Source organism: Panthera onca, chromosome A3, assembly GCF_046562875.1.
Source record: "Panthera onca isolate mPanOnc1 chromosome A3, mPanOnc1 haplotype 2, whole genome shotgun sequence".
Lineage (NCBI taxonomy): Eukaryota > Metazoa > Chordata > Mammalia > Carnivora > Felidae > Panthera > Panthera onca.
In genome coordinates this window covers 94,071,318-94,097,492 of record NC_138341.1, presented here as the reverse complement: position 1 = coordinate 94,097,492, position 26,175 = coordinate 94,071,318, and the positions used below count along the sequence as shown (strand labels likewise).

The following is a 26,175-nucleotide window of genomic DNA, read 5'->3' as shown; positions in this document are numbered from 1 at the left end:
TGAGATAATCCCTTAGCCAATGCTTTAACACAACGTAAACGCTCAAAAAAAAAAAACAAAAACAAAAAACAAACCCCACTAGATATCAGCAATTGCACTCATAAATGTACCTGGAAAGTTGAATTAAATGCTGAACTCCGGTTACATTCCATTTTTTTAAGTATTTAGAGTGAACTTATGCAAACCAGTCATCATGACGGCATAATATTAAAAAGTACTCCTTTTAATAGTCCAGGTATGTACAGTATCACAAAACCGAGAAAAACCAGGAAGCAGAAATAACGAGTGGGTTTACATGCTGTAGTTCTACTGTGACTTGAGATAGGTTTGAAAGAGGTGATCAAACCCGCCAAGAGCTCCCCTGGGATCTGCGGAGCGCCAGGACTCAGCTATCCCGGGAGCCCGGGAGCCGGGATAGCTCAGCGGGAGCCGCGGCGAAGTCACCGCCTGGGCCCCTCCCACGACTCAGACGCGTCACAGCTCTGGGACTGGCCCCACCGACCGCAAGGGCTCTGAACCCGGCAGGGCCACCCCCTTCACCTTCCGGCCGGCGGCCGAACCCCGCCCCCAACAACAGGCCAGTTTACGCACCAAGCGGCGCAGCCGTGACGTCACTTCCTGTCGCCGGCGCGCACGTGGGAGGAAGTGCTAGTGCCCGCGGTTGCCGCTGCTGCTTGTGTCTCTGGTTACGTTCGTCCGCGGGTCGGGCGGCCGCCTCCGAGCTGGGCAGCTGCTATGGGAGTCCCGGCTTTCTTTCGCTGGCTCAGCCGCAAGTACCCGTCCATCATTGTCAACTGCGTGGAAGAAAAGGTGAGGAGGCTCCTGACGGCCACCCCGCTAAAGCCTGGCGCTCCGGCACGTCTAGGCCGCGGCCCTTGGCGCCCGCCGCCTGCCCCTGGGTCACGGTGCTCGGTCCCGCGCGGCTCTTTCAGCCCTGCGGACTGCGGTGGCCCGACACGCGGTTGGGCGCCGGCACCCAGAATCTGGACCCGGGCCAGCGGGAGGGGCGGGGCGAGGGCCGAGAGGGATACGAACTCGCCGGAGGGCTGTTACTCCCTCGCCCGCTTTCTCCCCCCGGACCGGAAGGCCCCGCCCATGGCTTTGTTTCCTCCGGCACCGCGCGTTGTCGTTTCTGGAGAGACTCAAAGTCTTTTAGGCCACTTCTGGCGAGTCCGTTGAGTTAGCTGGTTAGGGCTGCACGGATGCTGATCCCGGCCTTTAACAGCCTTGTAAAGTAATCCCCGGCGGCGGATTTTTGTTTACTGTTCGTGACAGAAAGGTTTTCTCCTAGTGTGAGAGGCTATTTGTTGCTGTTTAACCCTACGTCGAAAGCAGCACCTTAGAAACGTCTAGGACAAGATAGAAGTCTGATAAGTGCCCCCTTCTCTAGGCAGTATGCTTGTAAAAATTTTCGGAATTCCTGAGTGCACTCGAACAATACACTTTTTGTTGTTACTTTGTTAATATACATGTAGACTTGTGCTCATTCTTTAGTTTTGTGTTTACTGTTTCCGTGTTTCCAGTCCAAGTTTGGTTTTGTACTCTGAATTAGAATTTCTGGATTGGGAAGATTCAGGGACACATCATGCTTCTCACCCCTTCGTTTTTGAAGGAAGTACGCATCCGTCACTGTGAAAACATTTCTTTTGCTAAAGCTGTTGAGGTCTTGATTTTTGCTGATTTTCTATACAAGGAGGAATCGAAAGCTTTGTTTTGATGATATTCCTTGTGTTTTTGTCAGAGAAACTGTTAACCCGAATGCTCATTTCCTTTGTTTTTAAAACTTTCATCAAGCTTTACTAACTTGGATCTTACTCCGTTTCTACTCTGCAGTGATAACCACTTTTAAGTGTTTTCGTTCTAAGTATCATGTTTATACCTGATTTATTTGTTTTGGATCTAGCTGTGGAATTCCAGCTGTGATAGATGAGGGTTTAGGCGCTCATGCAGCACCCCCCCCCCGCCCCCCCCCTTCTAATATTAGTACGTCACCATGTTTCTTCTATGGGTAAACTTGATAGCTTTAATATGCCTTTTTTTTTTTTTATTGGCTCTCCTATATAAAGTATACCTTGAGTTTTCATCATCTAAGCTTAAGTATTAGCTTTTCTACCCCTGCTGCCCTTGTTCTTTACCCCAAGCCTGTCAGCTACATTTTTCCCTTATTGGCATCCAAAATTAAATTGTCAGGGCATTGGCTATACTGGTTTGTTTTAAAAGCTGAAAAAATCAAAAAGTGTTGTCGATTATTGTCACGATGCTGATTTAGGTTATGTGCTACTTTTGTCTTAGTGTTGCTAAGTTGCTTCTCTCTTTTCCTGTTTATATGGTTCCTCATCCAAACTGCCGGTTGTCTCAGGTATTCTATCAAGTCCTCTTCTTGGAGACTGCTTTTTGAGGTCTTTTATTTCTGTGCTGTCACACCTGGTTATTTATTTAGGCTTGCTGGAAAACTGCTTCTTGAGGTTTTTAAAAATTCCTTTCTTCTGTTGGAGGTAGTTTTCTGGTCATCATCTTTGTTGGCTTAAATCCTTCCTTGGTTTTTATTTTTAGTTGAATTCTTAAGAAATGTTATGTGAGATGTGAGTTTTCTGAGTCCATTCTATCCTTGTACACATCATTAGCTAAGCATAGTTTGAGTTTGAAAATTTGTTTCCCTCAAAACTTTGAAAGCATTGTTCTTTTGACTTCTGTCATTCATTGTTGTTGATGAGAAATTCGATGTTAATGTGATTTACTTATTTAACCAATACTTATGTAGTGTTTTACATGTACTAAGTGCTGTTCAAGGCACTATACAGAGAAGTTTATTAAATCCTCATAATAACCATATGACTGCTACTGCTTATTATTATTACTTACTACCGGTGAGAAAACTGAAGCACAGAGCACTCAAGGTCACTTGGCTAATGGGTGTTTAAAGCCAGTGTCAACTGGGAAGGACCACGTTCTTTATTTCTATGTTCTGCTTTTATTCTTTTGTAGTTGATCTATTTTTCTTTCTGGATTTTTAAAAAATCTTTATCTTTGGTAGTGTAAACTTTCATGATTATGTACAGGTTTTTTTTTTAAAAATTAAATTCATTTTGAGCAGTACTTGGTTGACTTTGAGTCTGGACACTTGTGTTCTTCAGTTCTAGAGAATGCTCTTTGATTTTTTTTTTTCTTGGCCTTTTCCTCGGCCCTCTTAATTCTGGATACTGGTCCTCCGATTGATTTTTCTTTTCTCTCTGTTCTCCACTTCCCCTCTCCCTTTTGCAGCTTTATTGAGGTGTAATTGACCTACGGCAAACTGTGCATATTTAAAGTATACAGTTTAATAGATTGACAAATGTGTACGTCTATGAAACCATCACCACAAGTAAACATAACTTTAAGACATTCCATCTGCCCCTTTGTTTTTTCTCCTTAAAACCCCTCCCTGTTGCCAATCTTTTTTTTTAATTTTTTTTAAAACATTCATTTTTGAGAGTGAGAGAGACAGCACGAGTGGGGAAGAGGCCAAGAGAGAGGGAGGCACAGAATCTGAAGCAGGCCCCAGGCTCTGAACTGTCAGCACAGAGCCCAACGCAGGGCTCAAACTCACGGACCTGGAGATCATGACCTGAGCTACAGTAAGATGCTTAACAGCCTGAGCCACCCAGGCGCCCCTGCCTTGTGAATCTTTAATCAACCCTGGTGTCTCTAAGTTTTCCTTTTCTACAATTGTATATCATTGCTTTGATACATTGTTTCTTCTCATGCAGGTATGGAGTGCCTGCTACCTTACATACCACAAATATTGAGATACTGTTTTTCATTTTCATTCAGTAACATTCTAATAGACTCTTTGGCTTCTTTGGCCCATTAGTTATTTATAACAGTGTTACTTAGTTTTCAAATATTGGGGATTTCCAGACATTTTTTTCTGTTCTTGATTTCTAATTTAGTTCACTGTCAGAGAACATACTTCGCATAATTTTAGTCCTTTTAAAGTTTATTTGCTTTGTTTTATGGCCCAGAGTCTGGTCTTGGTAAATGTCATTTTGCCTTAAAAGAGATACAGGTTCTGCTGTTGTTGAATGGAGTGTTCTATAAATGTTATCATGCTGGTTGATGGGACATGGAAGACTTGAATAACATTTACTGATTTTGTCCTTTCAGTTACTTGATAGGAGCATGGAAATCTCCTGGTATATATAATTATTTGGATTTGTCTGTTCTTGTTTCAGTTCTGTTGGTTTTTGCTCCTTGCATTTTGTAGCTTTTTTATAAGGTGCATAAATGCTTAACATTGTTATGTATTCAATGAATATGCTCTTTTATCATCATAAAATTATCTTTTTTATCCCTGGTAATATTCTTTGCTCTGAAATCTTTGTTCAATATTAAGATAGCCAGATCTTCAGACTAGGGTAGCATGGTCTATTTCCACTCTTTTTTAGTCTCTTTGTGTCTTTATATTTAAAGTGTTTGTGTTTATAGGCAACATACAGTTGGGTCGTGTTTTTTAATGCTATTTGATGATATCTGCCCCTTTTTTATTGTGGCAAAATACACGTAACATAAAACTTGCCATTTTAACCATTTTTAAGTGTAGAATTCAGTAGCATTAAGTATATTCACAATATTATGAAAGTATTGTCATTATTAATTTCTATAACTTTTGCATCATCCCAAACAGAAACTCTGTACCCATTAAACAATAATTCTCTGTACTTCCTCCTCCCCTACTTCCTGTCTTAAGAATTTGCCTACTTTACGTACCTAATGTAAGTGGAGTCATACACTTTTCATTTTGTGTCTGGTTATCACTTAGCATAGTGTTTTCAAGATTTACACATGTTTGCATGTATCAGAATTTCGTTCCTTTTTCAGGCTAATACCCATTGTATGTATATATCACATTTTGTTTGGACGCTTGGGTTATTTTTACCTTTTAACTACTGTGAATAATGCTGCTGTGAACATTGGTGTACAATGATCTGTATACATATCAGAGCTTAGGGTAGATGTCCATAAGTGGTCCCTACTGTCAGTTCTTTGGGGTGTATACTTATGAGTGGAATTGCTGGATCTTTTGGTAATTCCTTTTACCTTTTGAGGAACTGCTTTTTCTAGTCTCTACCTTGTAAGCGAGGCACTTAGAATATTTACGTGTATGGTTAGATTTAAATTTGTCATGTTTTCTGACTCATCTGGTCCTTGTTTCCATCTTCCAATTCCTCTGCTTCTTTTGGATTGAGTATTTTTTATGATTTCATTTTTTCTCTTCTTTTGACTTTTTAACTACTCTTTATTCATTCAGCCATCAGTTTCTTCACTTTGCATCCTTGGCTTATACAGTCCTTTGTTCATTAGATTTCTCATCTTGAAAAAGTGCCTTAAACTCTCCTAAAGTCTAAAGAATTAGTGCTTCTTGCATTCCACTGCACTGCTCCCTACAGTCTGGTCATTTCTGTGTGAGAGCTGAAACCAGGCAGAGTGTTGCCTTGTTTGACCTCAGTTGGGAATGTGCATGTTGGTGGACTCAGATTTTTTACCGCTCTGCTAATGTTTGTGAATGAATGTGGGAGTGCTGCAAATACTGATTTGGGGGTTACCAAAAAATGTTTAGTAAGGAGGTGAATTTGCAAATACGAAATTCATGAATAATGAAGATCAGTGGTATGTATATCACACAGGGTGGTTGTGTGAATTAAATCACTTTAATATAAGTGCTTCAAACATTGCTTTGTACAGAAACACTTGATATTTCAAAATTTTATTGCTAAATTAAGTTTCAGGAGTTTGTATGCCCAGGTAAAAGTGGGGATATTTTTGTGTCTAACTCTTGTGTAGTGTAAAATTGTGCTCTGTTTTCACATAGTGAAATCCAGGTTTCCTACCCTGCTTTTTTTCTCTTCTGTATGATTGAGTGAATACTTTTTTTTATGACAGGCACTACTTTAAGGGCAGGAAGGACAATAATTAAGGAGGCTATTGGTCCCTGACTCTGCATTCACTTTTCATCAGTGTAATATTTTGGGGGGAGATGACTACGTTTTTAGGCAGCTTTATTTAGATATGATTCACATACCATACAATTCACCCATTTAAAATTTAGAATTCGGTGCGTTTTTTGTATATATTCACGGATGTGGGCAACCGTCGCCACAGTGTTAGAACATTTTCATCACTTCAGAAAGAAACCTGTACCCTATAGCTACCAACCCACTATTCCCTGCCCCTACTACTCCTATCCCTAAGCAACCACTAAGCTATTTTCTGTCTCTAGATTTCTCTACTGTGCCTTTCATGTGAATGGAATCATACAGTATGTGTTTTTTCTGGCTGACTTCTTTCATTTACTAGGTTTTCAAGGTACATCCATGTTGTATCATGTATCAGTACTTCATTCTTTTTTATGAGTAAATAATGCTTCATTGTGTGGATATATACATATACCACATTTTATTTATCCATTTGTGTGTTGATGGACATTTGGTTTGTTTCCACCTTTTGACTTTTGTGACTAATGTGCTACGTTTGTGTACAGGTTTCTGTGTGGACATGTTTTCACAGGTATATACTTAGAATTCCTGGGCTACGTGGTAACTCTGTGTTTGGTTATTTGAGGAACTGCCAGACTATTTTCCAAAGTGGCTGCAACATTTTAATTACCACCAGCAGTGTTTCAGGGTTCTAGTTTCTCCACATTGTGGCTAACATTTCTTATCTGACTTTTTTATTTTGGCCATTCTAGTGGGTATGAAGTGGTATTTCACTGTAGTTTTGATTTGTGTTTCCATTAGGACTGAATGATACTGAGCATCTTTTCATGTGCATGTTGGCCATTTGTATATCTTCTTTGGAGAAAAGTCTATTCCTGTTCTTTGCCTGTTTTTAAATTGGGTTGTCTTTTGACTGAATTATAAGAGTTTTTAGAATACATGTTCTGAACACAAGCCCCTTAATAGATATATGACTTGCAAATCTTTTTCCCCATTTTGGATTGTCTTTCCACTCTCTTGACAGTACACTTTGAAGCATGAAGTTGTTAATTTTGATGAAGTCTAGTTGCTTGCACTTTTGGTGTCATATCAAAGAATCCATTGCCAAATCCAAGGTCATGAAGATTTATGTCTGTGTTTTCTCCTGAGAGTTTTATAGTTTTAAGTTTTAGCTCTTAAATTTAGGTGTATCATCCATTTTGAGTAAACTTTTGCATGGGTCTAACTTCATTCTTTTGCATGAATAAACTATCCAATAGTTACAGCACCATTTGTTGAGAACTATTCTTTCCTAATTGAATGGTCTTGACACCCTTTTTAAAAATCAGTTGACCATAAGTGTATGGGTTTATTTCTGGTCTTTCATTTCTATTCTGTTGATCTCTATGTTTATCCTTGTACCAGTACCATGCTGTCTTTGTTACTGTTGCTTTGTAGTAAATTTTAAAATCAGGAAGTATAAGTCCTCCAATGTATTCTTTTTGAGGATTATTTTGTATATTCTGGCTTCCTTGTAATTCCATATGAATTTTAGAATCCACATCAGAGTACAGACTTTATATTTCTTTGGTTAATTTTAGTTCTAGCTTTTGGATACTGTTATGAATAGAATTGTGTTCTTATTTCTGAGTTCATTACAAGTGTGCAGAAAGTATTTTTTTTAATATCATATCCTGTAACCTTGCTGAACTCATATATTCTAATAGTTTTTTAGCAAAGTCCTTAGGATTTCCTATATACAAAGTCACATCATGCAGTTTTATTTCCTCCTTTCCAATATAGGTGCTCTTTTTATTTTTCTTGCTTAATTGCCCTGAGTGAAACCTCCATGACAATTTAGAATACAAATGACAGAGGACATCCTTGCCTTGTTCTTGACCTTAAAGGGAAACCAACTACTTCATCACCATTTAATATGTTAACAGCTTTTTTATAGATGCCCTTTATAGAAGGAACTTACTTTCTATTACTTTCTACTTACTTTCTAGTTTGTTGAGTGGTCATTTGGTTTTTGTTTTTATCACGAAAGGGTATTGGATTTTCTCAAATGCTTATTCTGTACGTAATGAGATGGTCATGTTATTTTTGTCTTTCATTCCACTCTTGTGACGTATTGCTTTAATTGATTTTTTGATGTTAAACCAACTTTGCATTGCTAGGATAAATCCCATTTGGTAATGGTGTGTAATTATTTTTATGTATTGCTAGATTCAGTTTGCTGATATTTTGTTGACTTTTACATCGTAAGAGATACTAGTCTCTTACAAAACCAGTAGTTTTGTTTTCTTGTGGTGTCTTTGTCTAGTTTTGGTATCAGGATAACATTGGCCTCATAAAATGTGTTGGAAAGTGATTCTTCCTTTTTTGTTTTTTGGAAGAATTCGTGAAGAATTAGGGTTAATTCTTTGAATGTTTGGTAGGATTCGGTGAAGAAACCATCCAGACTTGGACTTTTCTTTGTGGGTATATTTTTATTACTGGTTTTACCTCATATTGTAGGTTTATTGAGATTATTTCTTGTGTCATTTTTGTAGTTTTTCTGTTAACTTGTGCATCTCATCTAAGTTATTTAATTTGTTGGTGTACCATTTATGATAGTTTTTGTTTCTGTAAAGTTGTCAGTAATGTCCTCTTTTGTTTCTGATTCTAGTAATTTGAATCTCTTTTTCTAGGTCAAACTGGTTAAACATTTGTCAATTTTGTTGATCTTTTGAAAAAAACAACTTTGGTCTCATAGATTTTTTTTTTCTCTTTATTTTGTGTTTTATTAATGTCTGCTATAATGTAATTTTTTCTGGCTGTCTTTGGGTTTAATTTGCAATTGTTTTTCTAGTCTCTTATGGTGGAAGTTTAGGTTATGGATTTGAGGTCTGTCTTAATATAGACATTTACGGCTATAAATTTTCCTCTGAACACTGCTTTGGCTCTATAGCATAAGTTTTGGTATGTTGTATCTTCATTTTCATTCATCTCAAATTATCTTCTGATTTCTCTTTTAATTTCTTCAACCCATTGGTTGTTCACGAGTGTGTTGTGTAATTTCCACGTTTATGAATTTGCCAAGTTTCCCTCTGTTATTTTCATTTCATTGTGGTTGGAGAACATATTTTGAATTATCTCTCAAAAAAAATTTTTTAAAAAGCTTCATGTATTTAAAAAGTATTTTTTACAATAGCTTTTTATTTTGTTTTATTTTATTCTATTCTATTTATTTTTTAAGTAGGCTTTACGCTTAATGTGGAACCCAACGTGGGGCTTGAACTCAGGATCCTGATATCAGGGCCTGACTTGAGATCAGTAGTCAGATGCTTAACTGACTGAGCCATCCAGGCGCCCCTCTTTTATTTTTTAATGGAAGTATAGGTAACATACAGTGTTGTATTAGTTTCGTGTGTACAGTGTGATTCAACAATTGTATACATTACTCAGTGCTCATTAGGATAAGAGCATTCTTAACCCCCTTTATATGTTTTACTCATCCCCTCATCCACCTCTCTCTGGCAACCACCAGTTTGTTCCTGTATTTGAGTGGGGGTTTTTTTTGTCTTTTTGTCTTTGTTCATTTGTTTCTTAAATTCCACAAATGAGTGAAATCCCGTGGTATTTGTCTTGCACTGTCTGACTCATTTCACTTGGCATTTTACCCTCTAGGTCCATCATGTTGTTACAAATGGCAAGATCTCGTTTTTTTTAATGGCCAGGTAATATCTCATTGTGTATGTATACCACAACTTCTTTATCCATTCATCTATGGATGGACAGTCAGTTCACTTCCATACTTGGCTGTTGTAAATAATGCTGCAGTAAATGTAGGGGTACATATATCTTTTTGAATTAGTGTTTCTGTTTTCTTTGGTAAATACCCACTAGTGGAATTAATTGGATCATATGGTAATTCTGTTTTTAATTTTTTGAGGCACCTCCATACTGTTTTCCACAGTGGCTATACCAATTTGCATTCTCACTAAGAGTACACAAGGTTCCTTTTTCTCCACATCCTCGCCAGCACTTGTTTATCTCTTGTGTTGTTGGTTTTAGTCATTCTGACTGGTATGAAATGATATCTCATTGTGATTTTGATTTGCATTTCTCTGATAATTAGTGGTGTCGAGCATCTTTTCATGTGTCTGTTGGCCATTTGTATTCTTTCTTTGGAAAATGTCTATTCAGGTCTTCTGCCTATTTTTAAATTGGACTATTTGGGGTTTTTTGGTGCTGAGTTGCATAAGTTCTTCATATATTTTGGATATTAATCCCTTATAGGATGTATCACTTGTAAATGTCTTCTATAAAGTAGGTTGCCTTTTTGTTTTGTTGATGGTTTGCTTCACTGTGCAGACACTTCGGTATAGTCCCAGTAGTTTTTCGTTTTTAAATGTTTATTATTTATTTATTTTGAGAAAGAGATAGTGAGCAGGGGAGGTGCAGAGGAGAGGGATTCATTCATTGGTCTGTTCTATTGATTTTTTAGTCTTTATTTCACTTATTCCAGCTGTAATCTTTATTCCTTTCTTGCATTGGGTTTGGAAAGCTTCATGTATTTTGATGCTCTGTTATTAGTTGCACACTTTTTTTTTTTTTTTAATTTTTATTAGTTTGAAAGAGAGCATGTGCAGAGTGTGTGTAAGTGGGGGAGAGGCAAAGAGAGAAGGAGAGAGAATCCCAAGCAGGTCCATGCTGTCATTGCTCCACGAGAGACTTGATCTCACAAACCAGGAGATCATGATCTGAGCCAAAATCTAGAGTTGGGCACTTAACCCACTGACCCACTCAGGCACCCCTATGCATGTATGTTTTTAATTATTACATTTTCTTGATGGATTGACCATGTTACCACCATAAAATATCACTATTTCTGGTAACTTCTTTTGTTTTAAAGTTTGTCTGATAACTAGTATAACAACCATTCTAGTTTTCTTGTGGTTGCTGTTGCATGGTATCTTTCCCCATCCATTGACTTTCACTTTTTCACAAACTGAGATCATGAACTGAGCTGAAACCAAGAGTCAGATGCTTAACCATCTGAGCCATCCAGGCAATGCCCAGCCACCCCCAACCCCCGCCCAGTAGTTTAATTTTGCTTTTGTTGCCCTTTTACTGAGGAGACATATCTAAAAAACTGTTTTTTTGCAACCAATGTCAAAGAATTACTGCCAGTGTTTTCTTCCAGGAGTTTTATGGTTTCAGATCTCACATTTAGGTCCTTAATCGATTTTGAGTTTATTTTAGTGTGAGGTGTAAGAAAGTGGTCCAATTTCATTTTTTGCATGTAGCTGCCAGTTTTCCTAACACCATTTGTTGAAGAGACTGTCTTTTCTCAATTGTATATTCTTGCCTTCTTTGTCATATATTAATTGACTGTATATGCATAGGTTTATTTCTGGACTCTCTTCTGTTCCACTGATTTATATGTCTTTTTGTGACAGTACCATATTGTTTTGATTACTATCACTTTGTAAGTATATCTTGAAATCTGGGATTGTGATACCTGAAGCTTTCTTAGTCTATCTTAAAATTGCTTTGGCTATTTGGGATCTTCTGTGATTCCTATCTAGCTCTGTAAAAAATGTTGGCATTTTGACAGGGATTGCATTAAATCTGTAGATTGCTTTGGATGGTGTGGACATTTTAACATTATTGGCATACTCCTCTCAAGTTCTACAAACATATTTATGATAGCTATTTTAAAATCTTTTCTGTTAAATGTGACATGTGGACACTTTCACAGGCAGTTTTTGCTGCCTGCCTTTTTCCTGGCGTATGGCTCATACTTGGTCTATTTTTCTACATGCCTAGTAATTTTTTGCTGCAAACAGGATATTTTAGATAATATAGCACTTTCTAGGTACTGGTGCCTCCTCCCTTCCCCATTCCAGGGCTTGTGTGTTCCTTGTGTATTTACTAGCTAGCTTATTGTAGTGAGATATGTTTCTTTCTCATGGCATTATGCATCTAATATTGCTCCTTGGGGAGGTGCAGTTTGGGGCACGCCCATAACCACCCTGAGCTGACCGTGGTACAGGTAGGGCTCTCTCCCATCTATCTGATCACACCCAACAGTTAAACTTTACTAATTATGGCCCATTACTCTGTCAGTTTCAGCAGTGCCCTGGGTCATAAATTTCTCTACAAACTAATGCAGTCACACTGGATCCTTCCAGGGATTAGTTTTTGAGATTAAATTGGGTATTTGTCTCAGCCATCTTATTCCCTGGTTCTCTCCTGCAAACTAGCTGGTTTAGGAAATCTAACTAGTGGAGTCTAAAACTCAGTTCTGTAGTGTGGTATTTGACTTCAATAGTGGGAACTTCCAATACAGGGGAATCTAAGGCGTAATTCACGATTTTTCTGATGTTGCTGTTAAATGCTATGCAGGCTTAAACAAAAATACATCTACTTAACTATGACTAACAGTAGTGGTTTCTGCCTCACATTTGAGGAGCCAGAAAGCCTTGTAAGGTTGGTATGAAATTTTTTTTGACGGGTTTACGTTAAAGCTTATGGAATGTATTTTTATACGGACTCACTATTTGTGTATTTGTATCATCTTTACTTTTTAAAGTATATTTATCTTGATTCCTTGACATTTTTATCAAATATAGGATAATTTATCAACTGCCTGTTTAGAATGTATATACTCCTTTCTCCATGAAGTGGAGGAGGAGTGGGCATCCTGCTAGGCACAACTGCCTAGACTGCCAGCCCTCTGGGTGGGTGTGCCCCTTGTTCCTCCAGGGACCCACTGATCAGCCAGGGTACTGCATTGCCCTTCCTCTCAAGCACCCATCTTGCCTGGTCCTTGTGGAGCCTGAGTGTAAGCGAGGGGGTAGTGAAGGGTCTGAGTGAGCCTCCCAGCTGTTACTGCTGCTGGTGCTGATGGATCATCTAGAGGCTGTCCCTTGAGCTCCCCTCTGGGCTTGGAGCCCCTTGTGTTCTCCCACTTCTTGGCAAGAGCTCCTCCCTGCATTTTTCAGACTGTCAACCCTGAACAATACCAATAATTAGTCTGTTTTATACCTTTCTATAAATGGTACTATATATATATTCTTCTGCAGCTTGGTGTTTTTGGTTTTGTTTTTTGTTTGTTTTTGGCCCAGCAATATACTTGTGACCATCCTGCCCTATTTTTTGAATCTCACTTGTGTCTGGCATTTAGTATATGGACATCCACATAATCCATTCTGTGGGCTCTTTTTTCCCCCTAATTAAGTTGACCTTTCATTTTTATTTCTTTTTTTTTAAATAGTTTCGAGATGTAATTTATATACCATAAAGTTTACCTATTTAAAGTGTACAGTTCAGTGGTTTGGTTTATATACAGAATTGTGTAACAGTCAACATTATCTATTTTAGAACATTTGTATCACTCTCCAAAGAAATGCTGTCCCCATTTGCATTCATTTCCTATCTCCCTCAACCTTGCCCCACCCTCAGATTGAAACTCCTCTATTTCTGTCTCTATAGATTTATCTATTCTGGATTTTTCATATAAATGGAATCTTCTGTGGTCTTTTGTGACTGACTGACTTCCACTTAGCAGAATGTTTTTGAGGTTCATCCATGATGTAGCATGTACATGATGGGCTTTTAAGTTCACGGTTTTTTGCTATTACAAATGATGTTTTATGTGTGTTACGGAACTTTTTAAAAAATGATTTTATTAACAGTGATTTCATATGATCTCATTTTTATCATTTGCTGAAACTGTTAGAAAAAAAACAAAGGTAGTATTAATTACAAAGATACAATTGAGTGCCTCCAGGAGTGAGTAAGATGTAGTGCTTATCTTTTTAAGAACTCACAGTGTAGTTGAGTTAGAATGACTAATTGTAAAACCATGGAAGTGCTACAAGTGAATAAGCAAAATTCTGAGGAAATACAGAAGGAGGAGCAGTTTTCTGAGAGATCTGTCCAAAGAGTTATAAAGTAAGTGACATTCGATCGCAGTCTAGACCGTGGAAAATTAATAAGGTTTCAGGAAGTGGGTGTTGGTATGGAGGCAGAAGGAGAAGCAGTGTGCAGAGGCACTGAGGGATGCATGAGGGTTTTCCAGGAACTTAGAAGAGATAGGGTTGGTCTGAATGGTACTTTGGTAGGACAGAAAGCTAATAAGAGTCCAGGCTCATTGGTCTGTACTTGGGAATCATTGAAAACCTCAGGCAAGATGAAGATGCAGCCACATTCGTACTTTAGAATGAAAACTCTGACCGCTTGTGGGGTTGCCTGGAGACAGGAGAGTCTAAGGGTGAAGCAGTCCATATGAAGGCCATTCAGATCTTTGAGGTGAGTGATGCAGTGACAGCCATGGCAGTGGGGCTGAGAGGAAATGAAGTGGAGAGGCATCTTTTGGGTTAAATTGACAGGACTTTCTGATAATGGGTGGGAAGGGAAAAGAATTCTAAGATGACTCCCAGGGTTTCTCACTTGGACACTTGAATGATTTGAGAGTTTGATAGCTGCCCACTTTCCACAGACAAAATATCTGCTTCAATTTGCTTTAAGGAGTAAAATAACATCTTACAATGTAAAGATGACTTAAAGTGTTTTGTTTCCAATTCAGAGGTGAAACATGGGTTCATACTGACCCTAGGATGTGTTAATTTTAGACTTGAACAATCAAACTACTCTTATCACTTCCTCATAGCCAAAAGAATGCAATGGTGTCAAGATTCCTGTTGATGCCAGTAAACCAAATCCAAATGATGTGGAGTTTGATAATCTCTATTTGGATATGAATGGAATCATCCATCCCTGTACTCATCCTGAAGACAAGTACGTAACCCATTTTTGTCACTGGTACTAAAAGTTACAGAGGAGTACTGTATTAAATGACACCGTCTGCTTGTCCTTCTAGGCCAGCCCCGAAAAATGAGGATGAAATGATGGTTGCGATTTTTGAGTACATTGACAGGCTTTTCAATATTGTGAGACCAAGACGACTTCTTTATATGGCAATAGATGGAGTGGTAAGTTCACCTAGAATCCTGTTTTTGTTTTTGCTGGGTTTTGAGTGTGTAGAATGAAAGTCAGCTAAATAATAGTAAAGGTTGACTGTGGTGAATTTGAGACAGCGTGATCGTTCTGTCAGTGTTTTGTGCCAGATTGTGAGATGCTGGGGATTAGTGGTGACTGCTCTTGCTTTTGAAGGACTTAACACTAACAGGACAGAGATAAGCAAGGTTACTTACTTGTGGGCTTTAGGTACTAGATAACACCTGCAGGGTGCTGAGGGAAGAGGAAATCAGTGCTACTAAGGGAATTAGGAAAGAGGAGTAATTTTTGTCTCCTCCCCTTCCTTTCCGCCTGCCTTCCTTCCTTCCTTCCTTCCTTCCTTCCTTCCTTTTCCTTTTTAAATTTATTTTGAGGGAGAGGTAGAGGGAGAGAAAGAGAGAATCCTAAGCAGGTTCCACACTTGGTGCAGAGCCCAAATCTCACAGCCATGAGATCATGACCTGAGCTGAAATCAAGAGTCTGATGCTTAACCGACTGAGCCACCCAGGTGCTCCACTTTTGTCCCATTTCTTGAAGCATAAAGAATAACAGGTGGGGAGGGGAGTGGAATTGCTGGAATAGATGGGAAGAAAGAAGACCTTCCAGATTTCTCAAAGCCATGCCTTTAATCACACTGACAAATTTGGGAAATCATAGGTGTTTTAGATCAGAAAGGGAAATAGAGCAATGACTTGAGAACGCCTTACTTCAGGAATTTGGGTTTTATCTTATAGGCAGTGAGCAGTCATCAGAATGCTTTAAGAGGGCAGTAACTTACTTACTGACCTAGGATGATAAACCAGCTAGCTTAGCTTCTAAATGACCACATTATATATCAGAGTTCAAGGAAAATTAAAGTAGATTATAACCCTAAAATTTATTTAGCTGTATACAAATAGACTCTCTTTCTTTTAGATTTAGTAATCCTAATAGATAATAGAATGATTTTGAAAATCTAGAAAACTTGGGGTACGAGAAGATGAACTTTTCTGTAAGGTTCTCTTTATTCAATGAAAAATCTTAGCTACTTGATAACTTATTAAGTTTCTGTTAAAGTGCAATAAAGAATAGAGGAGATAAGAATATCTTATTTGGAGCATATTCTAATTCATATTAGTGAAAATTCTTGAAGAAAATCTGTCAGTTTACATCCAGTGTATCCTTAACTGCTAGGTCAAGTATAAACTATGTGCATATCTGTATGAGTGTCTGTATGTCTGTCTGCATGTTTGTTCACTCGTGTCTATAACATGGTTTTGTTTAAATATAAATGTAGATCAAAGAACTTGGTACTTAGATTAGATGTAGGAAAGGGAACTATTTAAAGAGAATTTAATAGTTTTAATACAAAATAGAACTATTTTGTAGGAAAGGGAACTATTTAAAGAGAATTTAAAATAATTTATTTTATGTAGACAGGGTACTCAAGAGTTCCTTCCAACCCCAAAACGAAGTTCAGGAACTTAAAAACTTTAGAGTCCAGTTCACTTCATTCAAACTTATACAGTGATTTTAAATTACATTTGGTAAGAGTGATTTAAAAGTATTGCCTGTTAAAACCTTGTTCCCTCTCTACCTGCTTTGTAGAGATGGAGTGGTAATCATTCCTACCTTATTGTGGGAAATACAAAATAGAAGTGCCTTGGGGCGCCTGGGTGGCTCAGTTGGTTACATGTCCGACTTCACCTCAGGTCATGATCTCGCGGTCTGTGAGTTCGAACCCTGCGTCGGGCTCTGTGCTGACAGCTCAGATCCTGGAGTCTGTTTCAGATTCTGTGTCTCCCTCTCTCTCTGACCTTCCCCTGTTCGTGCTGTGTCTCTCTCTGTCTCAAAAATAAATAAACGTTAAAAAAAAATAAAAAAAAAAATAGAAGTGCCTTGAGGTCCTACAGATTAAGAAGTAGTTTTCTGTTGCTTTCATGGGGCATGGTGAATCCCATGTGGAGACCATCCTTCCTTTTAGGCATGGATGTAAGGTCTTCCCAGTCTTTATGTACTAGTAACTACTCATCACATGCTGGCTGGGTCTTTGAATAAAGTGAGCTGCTGTTCTTGGGTGCCTTGAAGGACTATAACCCAGTGGAAGTGGCATTGGGTCGTGGGCTCTGCAGTATTAAGTGGCTTCTTAGGATGTTTGTCTGTTTGACATGTCACTCACCTGACTGAGGTCAGCTTTTAGGCTCTTGGTCCAAAATTTAAGTTCTCAGGAGTTATTATCTGTTATGAAAGGATAATGTATATTATTTTTCCACTTTAGTATACTATTTTTATAAGGACAACTGATTGAAAATAATGTACAGATTTAGTTGGACATATTTCCAATAGCATCACATGACTATGAAATAATGTTTTCAGGCACCGCGTGCTAAAATGAACCAGCAGCGTTCCAGGAGGTTCAGAGCATCAAAAGAAGGAATGGAAGCAGCAGTGGAGAAGCAGCGAGTCAGGGAAGAAATACTGTCAAAAGGTAAAGAATATGCATCTCGAAGTTGGATTTCTTACGAAATATATATAGAATGGGGAGGGTGTGTGAACTTTCCCTCGGAACAGGAATGATTTTAATTTAATTAGGATCCAGAATATCCACGGAAGATTTATGTTCACTGTCAAAAATAGTTAATGGACTCCGTCACTCCCACTAACAAACTTTTCTTTTCCAAACTCTGTAGTAAAAGGGAAACTTGGGAATAAAAAGGAAGGAATTCTGGTAGGGAAAGGAGATGGTCAATCCCTTTCAAGGTGAGCACAGCTCTTCAGCTAACTTTTATGTATCTGTAAAGGAGAGATACATTAAAAGTGCTTCTTACTTGTTTTTTCTGTGTGGGCTGGTAGAAAGCTACAGTTTTGCATACATTTTCCTCAAATCAGTCTTGGTAGCTTGCTTATTGCTTCTTTTTGGAACTCAGAGGTCTGTGAGAGGAGGCCCAGGATGATGTGATCCATATTTACAGGCTTTCACACTTCAGTATAGGTGGATGCAACAGGCATTGAGGCAGTGAAGTACCCAGGGTTCCCTTGATTTGGGGGAGGTTTGGGGGATGATTTTTGTAGTTCCTCTAGAGCCTTGGAATTCCTAGTGGGTACATAAGGGAGAGAAGTGGGTACTAATGGGTAGAAGTTGCCAGAGTCTTGGAGGGGAAGGAAGGTCAGGGAGTCCTGATACTTAGTGGGACCGGTTCTCTACTGAGACACTTACCTGTGAACTGGGTGTGGCTTTAGCAGGATGATTTGTTTGGTGTTTTGTTAGGTAAGGCAATCTGCTAGACCAAGAAAGCTATGATTCATTGGGTGAGGATAGTGTACTTTGCCAGTGAAAAAGGATACGCTAGTATGGTCAGCTCAGGCCTGCAATTATGATACATTTTCTGTTTGAATTTGCTAGACGTGTGCAGCTGCATAGTAACTATAGCTGCATCTTGTGATTACTATGCTAAAACGTGTTTGTATTTATGAAAGATAGTCTTTGATTTTAAAGATGTCTTGTTTCTTGAAGATGTTTTGAAATATATTTGTCTTGAAAAAAGTAATACGACAAATAGGACTTTTATATCCCAAGTGATAATTTTATGTCTTATCATATAAAGCTGTAATAAACTCAGCACTTTAATTTTGTTTTTCTAAGGTGCCTTTATCTCAGGAATTATCGTCAAAATGAGAACTCCTAACCTGTGTGTGTTTGTGGTGTGTTTGTGTGTGTGTTCTGCTGTTGAGGGCATCATGAAGAATACCATAATTTTCATATTTCTATATTTTAGTATCTTTTTGTATACCGTATATTGTTTGATGGTCATGTTAAATGTTGTATTAAATTTGAAGGGATGAATCTTACTTTCTTCCCAAAATGGGGAACATTTATTCCTCGGGTGACAGCACTTCCCTTTCTTTTGTATTTGAACTGGTTGTTTTTCTTGTTCTGGTTTAATACTGGGTAATTTACCTCACTTTTTATGGGGAGAACAAAATATTGCCTCTTTTTTCTCTAGGTGGCTTTCTTCCTCCAGAAGAAATAAAAGAAAGATTTGACAGCAACTGTATTACACCAGTAAGTAGTCTCATACTTTGCCAGCTATTGCTAACTCTTAAATGGTAGGTTAATTTATTTCCTTCTATCATTTTAGGGAACTGAGTTCATGGACAATCTTGCTAAATGCCTTCGCTATTACATAGCTGATCGTTTAAATAATGACCCTGGGTGGAAAAACTTGACAGTAAGTTTCACATTTTAGTACTTGAGAAAGATAAGAGTGATCATTTTAGGCTGTACTTTGATTTGACTGATACTGTCTTTTTTTTTCCCCCCTGTAAAATGCTGTTGACTGTTGGAGGAAAGAGAAGCTTCCAGGGTTATTAGAGATGGGGTGCCCTGCATGGTCCAGTTTTAGACTGCTGAATTTTCTCTCAATGCCAATTTTGTCCTCTTACCATCACTATGAAGCTGTAAAATGGGACCTGTGATTGATAGATAGATAGATAGATAGATAGATAGATAGATAGATGTGTGTGTGTATATATATATATATATATACAGGAAAGCAATTTTTAAGTTAAAATTTCTGTTGTTATAAATTGAAATGCAGCAAGATTAAAGTTATGGGACTGCCTTTAAAGAATAGCTGTGTTCTCCTAAGTGTTTAAGTAAAATTTAAGTGAAGAACTTTTATGTAATTTTAAGTACAAAGATGGTTTCACTATAAACTAGATATAGTAAATTACATTTAATGGGTATCTTTTATTGATTACTCCCAGGGCTTATATAGTTTGTGGCTATATCCTTGGGTAGCAGTGAGAATACTAGAAATTTATAAGCTGATCAATTCTTCCTTAGCTAAATTTGACCAAAACATTTCATTTTTGTAGTCCATGTAATAAGTTTACCAATGAAACAGTTTTGGTGTTTTTTTTTTTTTTTTTTTTTTTTAATGTTTATTTATTTTTGAGACAGAGAGAGACAGAGCATGAATGGGGGAGGGTCAGAGAGAGGGAGACACAGAATCTGAAACAGGCTCCAGGCTCTGAGCTGTCAGCACAGAGCCCGACGTGGGGCTCGAACTCACGGACCGCGAGATCATGACCTGAGCCGAAGTCGGCCGCTTAACCGACTGAGCCACCCAGGCGCCCCCAGTTTTGGTGTTTAACACACACACACACACACACACACACACATTATGAAAATTTCCCAGTTAATGACACTATCTTAGTAGAATTATCCCAATTTATTTTAAGGTATTCAATTTTGATTTTTTTGTGCTAGAAAATTGGGGATGAACTGAAAGTGTTAAAAACTGTTTTTTATAGGTTATTTTATCTGATGCTAGTGCTCCTGGTGAAGGAGAACACAAAATCATGGATTATATTAGACGACAAAGAGGTAAAACTTCCTTATAAATATTATGTTACATGTTCTATTAAAAAGATAAACCACTGTATAGAAAATATATTCCTGTGCTATAAAACACATTTATAAAAATATAATACATCTTTCTCCCCCCTCTTTAGCCCAGCCTAACCATGACCCAAACACTCATCATTGCTTATGTGGAGCAGATGGTAAGTTTATTCTTTGGGTTTGATTCTCTTGGATTAAAGCAAAACAAGCTGATGGGTTTGTGTGTAGTAATGGATTATTCCTGATTGCCTGGAAATTCTAAAATGTCTTGCTTATTTTATGTTTGAGAAGGAACTGGTATTGTTTAATCTGTGATTAATGTTTATTTATATATTTTTCAATCTTTTGATACTGCTGCACATACTGTTCAAATGGAAGGTTTCCCCAAGTGTTGACTCTTGAATGGTAGTCCACATTCTGTGCCCATGTGTCTGGAGGACAACTTGTTAGCTGAGAACAACTAAGAAGTTTTGGCTTTTTGGCTTTGCCACTTCTATTTATGTGTTTGGGCTTTTCTTTGTGTTGGTGTCTTCTGTCATGGTGGTGTCCTCTATCGTTGTTTGTGGTAGGGTCTTCTCAAAGTGCTCACTGTTCAGTGTTTTGTCATTGTTGATTGATAGCTGATCTCATTATGCTCGGCCTTGCTACACACGAACCCAACTTTACCATCATTAGAGAAGAATTCAAACCAAACAAACCCAAACCATGTGGTCTTTGTAATCAGTTTGGACATGAGGTCAAGGACTGTGAAGGTTTGCCAAGAGAAAAGAAGGGAAAGGTAAGAACTTTGAGATGTTAGTTCTGTCATTTAAAATTTTTCTGTTTTATTTTTTGTTGTAATAAAGTCTATGTAACATAAAATATACTGTTTTAACCATTTTTAAGTTTACAGTTCAATGGCATTAAGTATATTCAGGTTGCTTCATTTTTAAAATGGATTAAAAAAAGACTTTAAAGAGCACCGACTAGTTGATTCAGTTTTTACCTACTTGCTCTGTTACCCCTCACAGAAATGTGTCTTTTGGAACTCTTTAAAGGAAACACGGTTTGAAAAGCATGCATGCATTCATTCTTTCTACTCTCTCCGTTTTTTCTAACATAACTTATTATATCTACACGAGTCTTAGGTCTCCTATTAATAACACTTCTTGCACATGATTTGTTTGTAGAAGTATTTGTTTCAAATGGTTATTTTTCTTAAAAAGAAGTATAAATCAGATATATTAATCTTGATACTATTAAGTTACCTCTAGTTCCTACATATTTTGGGTTCACTTGTCACTTGATTATATTCAGTCCCCTTTGAATGGATTTTTATCTGATTTAAGAATATGGTGCCTCTTTAAAAGACATGCTGAGTGAAAAAAGAAGGTAAAAAATATACTATATATTCACAGAGGAGGGTCTAGAGGCATATACCTTGAAATGTTAATATTGGCTGGCTCTAGGTCGGGGTTGATAAGCTACAGCCCTCCAGATTTGACAAATGATCTAAGAATGGTATTTACATTTTTAAAGAGTTGTAAAAAGAAAAACATGAAAGAATATGCAACAGAGACCATGTGTGTGTCCTGTAGGCTAAAATGTTTACTATCTGGTCTTTTGCAAAAGCGTTTGCTGATCCCTGGTCTAGGTGTGATTGGGATTATGGATAATTTTTTAAGATGGTTTGGTGAGTTCCATTTTTTTTAATACTTGTAAAATTTCTCTTTAGAGAAAGTCACAATATTTATTGAGTTGGGAAAAATGAGAAGGTTTAGAGTATACTTGTTTAATCTTGATTCACTTTCCTGCAGCATGATGAACTTGCAGATAGTCTTCCTTGTGCAGAAGGAGAATTTATCTTCCTTCGTCTTAATGTTCTTCGTGAGGTATGTAGCAATAAACACTGGGATCGGTGCTCTGAAGCAGGGTGGCTTTTGATAGCTATAATGGCAGCATTTCTTTCTCGTTGTAGTATTTGGAAAGAGAGCTCACCATGGCCAGCCTACCATTCACATTTGATGTCGAGAGGAGCATTGATGACTGGGTCTTCATGTGCTTCTTTGTGGGAAATGACTTCCTTCCTCACCTGCCATCATTAGAAATTAGGTATGTGTGTTTGTGTAAGTTTTCACACTAGTGTTTTAGCCGTCTTGCCTTTACAGTGCACACTGGTCCTAATGCGTAATGTTTGTTTCCTGGTGGCAGGGAAGGTGCAATTGACCGTTTGGTTAACATATACAAAAATGTGGTACACAAAACTGGGGTAAGTTCACTCTTGAATAATTTCAAAACAGAAGTATTTGCTTTTATAAGAAGATCATTTTACATGTATTTTATCACTTACAGGGTTACCTTACAGAAAGTGGTTATGTCAATCTGCAAAGAGTACAGATGATCATGTTAGCAGTTGGTGAAGTTGAGGATAGCATTTTTAAAAAGAGAAAAGATGATGAGGTAAAGTGTTTCTATTGCAGTAGCTAAATTGCTCCTGTCTCTAATAGGCTATGATGATCCTGTGATTGTACTTTTAACCTCTTTGAGTGCGTTCTTATATTATTATAGTGTATCAAACACCAACATAATCATGAGTGGTCAGTGCTTTATTTTATAAAGGTTGTGATGCTTGCTGTGTGGAACTATGTATTGTACACTGTGTGAGTTGCATTGTAATTTTTTCTTTCTTCATGATCTTAAGATATAAATCTAAACACCTGTCTGATCAGTAGGCTATGAAATGAGGATGCCAACATTAGAAGAATGCTGGGATTGAACTTGTGGCTGCCATGTTTTATAGAAAATATTTATGCCCTGGAAGACAGGTTAAGACCAAGGAACTTTGTACTCTGGTAGTAGAGTGTAGGGAATCAGGGTTGGACTGCATCAGCCAAGGCAGAAGCACTTGGAAGCACTTGGAAATTGATTACATGTGATAGGGTAAATGCTTAGGTGAGAAGTCTGGGTTTCTGGCTCAGGCAGTTGGGAGATTCCTGGTGCCATTCACTGAGATAGCAAGCACTTGGGGTAGAGCAGGTTAGGGTGGGGACAAGGTGGAAATTGAATTGATTTTGGAGATACTAAGTTTGAGAGGCCATAGGACACTGGAGAGGAAAAAGTCCATGAAGCAATTAGATGGATTTGTGTAAAGCTCAGGGCAGAAGTCTTTTGAAAGGAGATTGGAGAACTATTAATTAGCAGGTGGGGGGTACTTCAAGCTATGGGTGTGAACTTGAAGTCCCTGGGAGCCTGTGTGGAGTGAAAGTGCCTCCAGCAGAAACCTTGAGAAACATGGACATTTAAGGAGGGAGAGGGACCAGTTCTAGAGAGAGGGGAGGAAATCCCTAAAGAGAAGAGAAGCCATTTGTGTTGTCTGAGGTGTCCAAGAAAAATGGACAGGCCCCTCACTAAGGAATCTACTCCTGAAATCATTTTTGCACTATATGCTAACTAATTTGGATGTAAATTTTAAAAAGTTGAAAATAGAACAAGTTAATTAAAAAAAAAAAAAAGGACAGGCCCCTAGTCTGTGGCCAGGGGTTTGGAGGCCCTCGGAGTCAGTGAGGAGGAAGGGCAGCAGCCTGAAGGCAGAGGGGCTTGGAGGATGGTTGTGGGGGAGGGTTAAGGGGGGCAAGGCAAACAGTGGGTAAAATAAGCAGATAATAGCTTCTTAGAGAATGAAGGAAGTCCTTTCAGATCTTAAGCAAATTCATAGGCCTATTTTGAGCAAATAGCAATATAGTAATATTGCTACATTGCTTTGTGACCTCCTGTCAGATTCAAACATGTCATTATATCTGACAATATTTTCTTCAACTTTCTTTACTGTAGCTGGTGATCTCTTTCTTAGAACTTTGGGTACCATTTTATGTAGCAAAGTGAGTGGACTGTAAGCATTCCTTCCAAAGCCTTTGGTACTTGGTAATCCACTGTGGTGGCAAGAAATTTTCACATGTAAGGTTCAAATAACAGAACTAACTTTGGGATATCAAATGTCTACCAGAATAGCCATTTTTAATTAAATCATCAACAATTACAGTGGCTCCACTTGACCCACTTCCATTTACGCTTAAGAAAAAAACCGTATGTACTGTGTACTACTTGATATAAAAACTTTTATTAAAACCGCGCTCGTACATGGCTTTAGCAGACTTTGTACTAATAAATATTGGTGATATTTGGCATTAGAGCAGGATTATGGGATTTGATAGATACCAAAATACTTAATATGGTTTCCAACTGGACTAGCAGAGAGGGTATTTTACAGCTTTGGATCTTTTTTGGTGTTCCTTGACATCATACAGTGTTCATCAGCAAGGTTGGTCTTTGGGGAAATTTATGAACCCTCAGAAATTCAATGTAAAAGTATCCGGGTATATGTTTTTTCCTGGAAAGTGTGTCTGTGGCTTTTGACTGATTTCCAGAAGAGTTCATAGCACAAAATAGATGGTAGAAAAGTGATGCTTCAATATTTGTTACTAAAATTGAGCAGTTGAAGGTGATGCTTTTTATTTTATAAGCTTTTATGTTTGTTTTGTTAAGCACAAATGCTCATTTATTCAGCAAATACTCAGCAAATATTTATTAAGTATTTATCATGTGCCAGATAGTATTCTGAGTGTCATTGATATAACAAAAAAATACAAAAAGCTGACAAAAGTTCCTGATCTTATGGAGCTTACATTCTTCCAGAAGTGGACAATAAGCACAAAAACTAAGTAAAGTATGTAATATGTTAGTGATGAGTGCCATGAAGAAAATTAAAGCAGGTGAGAAAATATCTGGGAAGGTGGATATGAGGTCATTGCAGTTCTAGAAAAGGTGATTAGAGAAGGCCTCACTGAGAGATGAATTTGAATAAAGACCTTAACAATGTGAAGAAGTAAACTATACAGGTGTTTGTAAGAAGAGCATTTCAAGCCGGGGGGGAATAGGCTGTGCAGAAGCTGTAGGGAGTGTACCTAGGATGTTGACAGAACAGTAAGGACCCAGTATGTCAAGAGCAGAGGAAACAAGAGGGAAGTGACAGGAGAAGAGATCAGAACAATGATTCAGGGCCCATTCTGGGAAGATCCTGTAGGTCATTATGAGGACTTAGCTTTCATTCTACATCAGTGGAGGGCTTTGAGTATAGAAGTAACAAGATCTGGCACATGTTGTGAAAGGATTGATCACTCTAGCTGCTGTATTGAGACTATATGGAAGTAGTGAGCCTAGGTAGGAGGCTCTTTTGCAGCAATCCAAGGGAGCCAGCATGGTGGCAGTGGAGATGATAAGAGGTAGTTGAAATTTGAATATGTTTTTTGGTAGAGCCACTGGATTGGCTGATGTTAGGTTGAGAGAAGCAAAGGTATCAAGAATGACTCCAAGGCATTTTTGTCTGAGCAGTTGAAAAATGGTCTGAGTAACTGATAAAGAAGACTAGGAGGTGGTGGAGAGGTCCTGGTTGGAGACTCATCACCATTTAGATGGTGTTTAAAGCCATGAGACCAGATGACTATTCTCATGAGAGTAGAAAAGTCCAAGTATTAGGCACAGAGGAACACTAACATTAGAGGTTGGGGAGTCAAGGAGCAAAGGCGTGCAGCAAGAGTGAAAGAGGAGAACCAGGTGAGTGTAGTGGCTGGGAACCCAAGTGAAGAGCATGATTCAAGATGGAGAGTCATGGTCAGATGTGGACTGAAAACTGACTAGTGAATTTTACAGTCTGTAGCTCACTGGTGCCCTAGACAAGAGACATTTCATTAAAGATGGAGAGGAAATCTTGTTTAAAGAAATTGGTGCATTTCATATCTTCGGAGGTTTTAAGGTAGTCATTCACCATATATCCAACATTCAGCTTCTCTT

General features: G+C 38.1%; 1 protein-coding gene across 1 annotated transcript in view; it reads left to right on the top strand.

Annotated features, from left to right (window-relative positions):
- The first annotated feature begins 622 nt into the window (after window positions 1-622).
- Window positions 623-26,175, top strand: part of XRN2 (5'-3' exoribonuclease 2) — a 77,098-nt gene continuing 51,545 nt past the window's right edge. Inside the window, exons 1-13 of the mRNA XM_060610948.3 lie at window positions 623-810; window positions 14,617-14,744; window positions 14,827-14,938; window positions 17,319-17,430; window positions 18,947-19,005; window positions 19,082-19,171; window positions 20,259-20,331; window positions 20,460-20,510; window positions 20,970-21,127; window positions 22,146-22,220; window positions 22,307-22,440; window positions 22,540-22,597; window positions 22,681-22,788. Of these exons, the coding sequence (XP_060466931.1) occupies window positions 736-810; window positions 14,617-14,744; window positions 14,827-14,938; window positions 17,319-17,430; window positions 18,947-19,005; window positions 19,082-19,171; window positions 20,259-20,331; window positions 20,460-20,510; window positions 20,970-21,127; window positions 22,146-22,220; window positions 22,307-22,440; window positions 22,540-22,597; window positions 22,681-22,788 (1,233 nt within the window). The 5' untranslated portion in view covers window positions 623-735. The remainder of the gene's footprint in view (window positions 811-14,616; window positions 14,745-14,826; window positions 14,939-17,318; window positions 17,431-18,946; window positions 19,006-19,081; window positions 19,172-20,258; window positions 20,332-20,459; window positions 20,511-20,969; window positions 21,128-22,145; window positions 22,221-22,306; window positions 22,441-22,539; window positions 22,598-22,680; window positions 22,789-26,175) is intronic.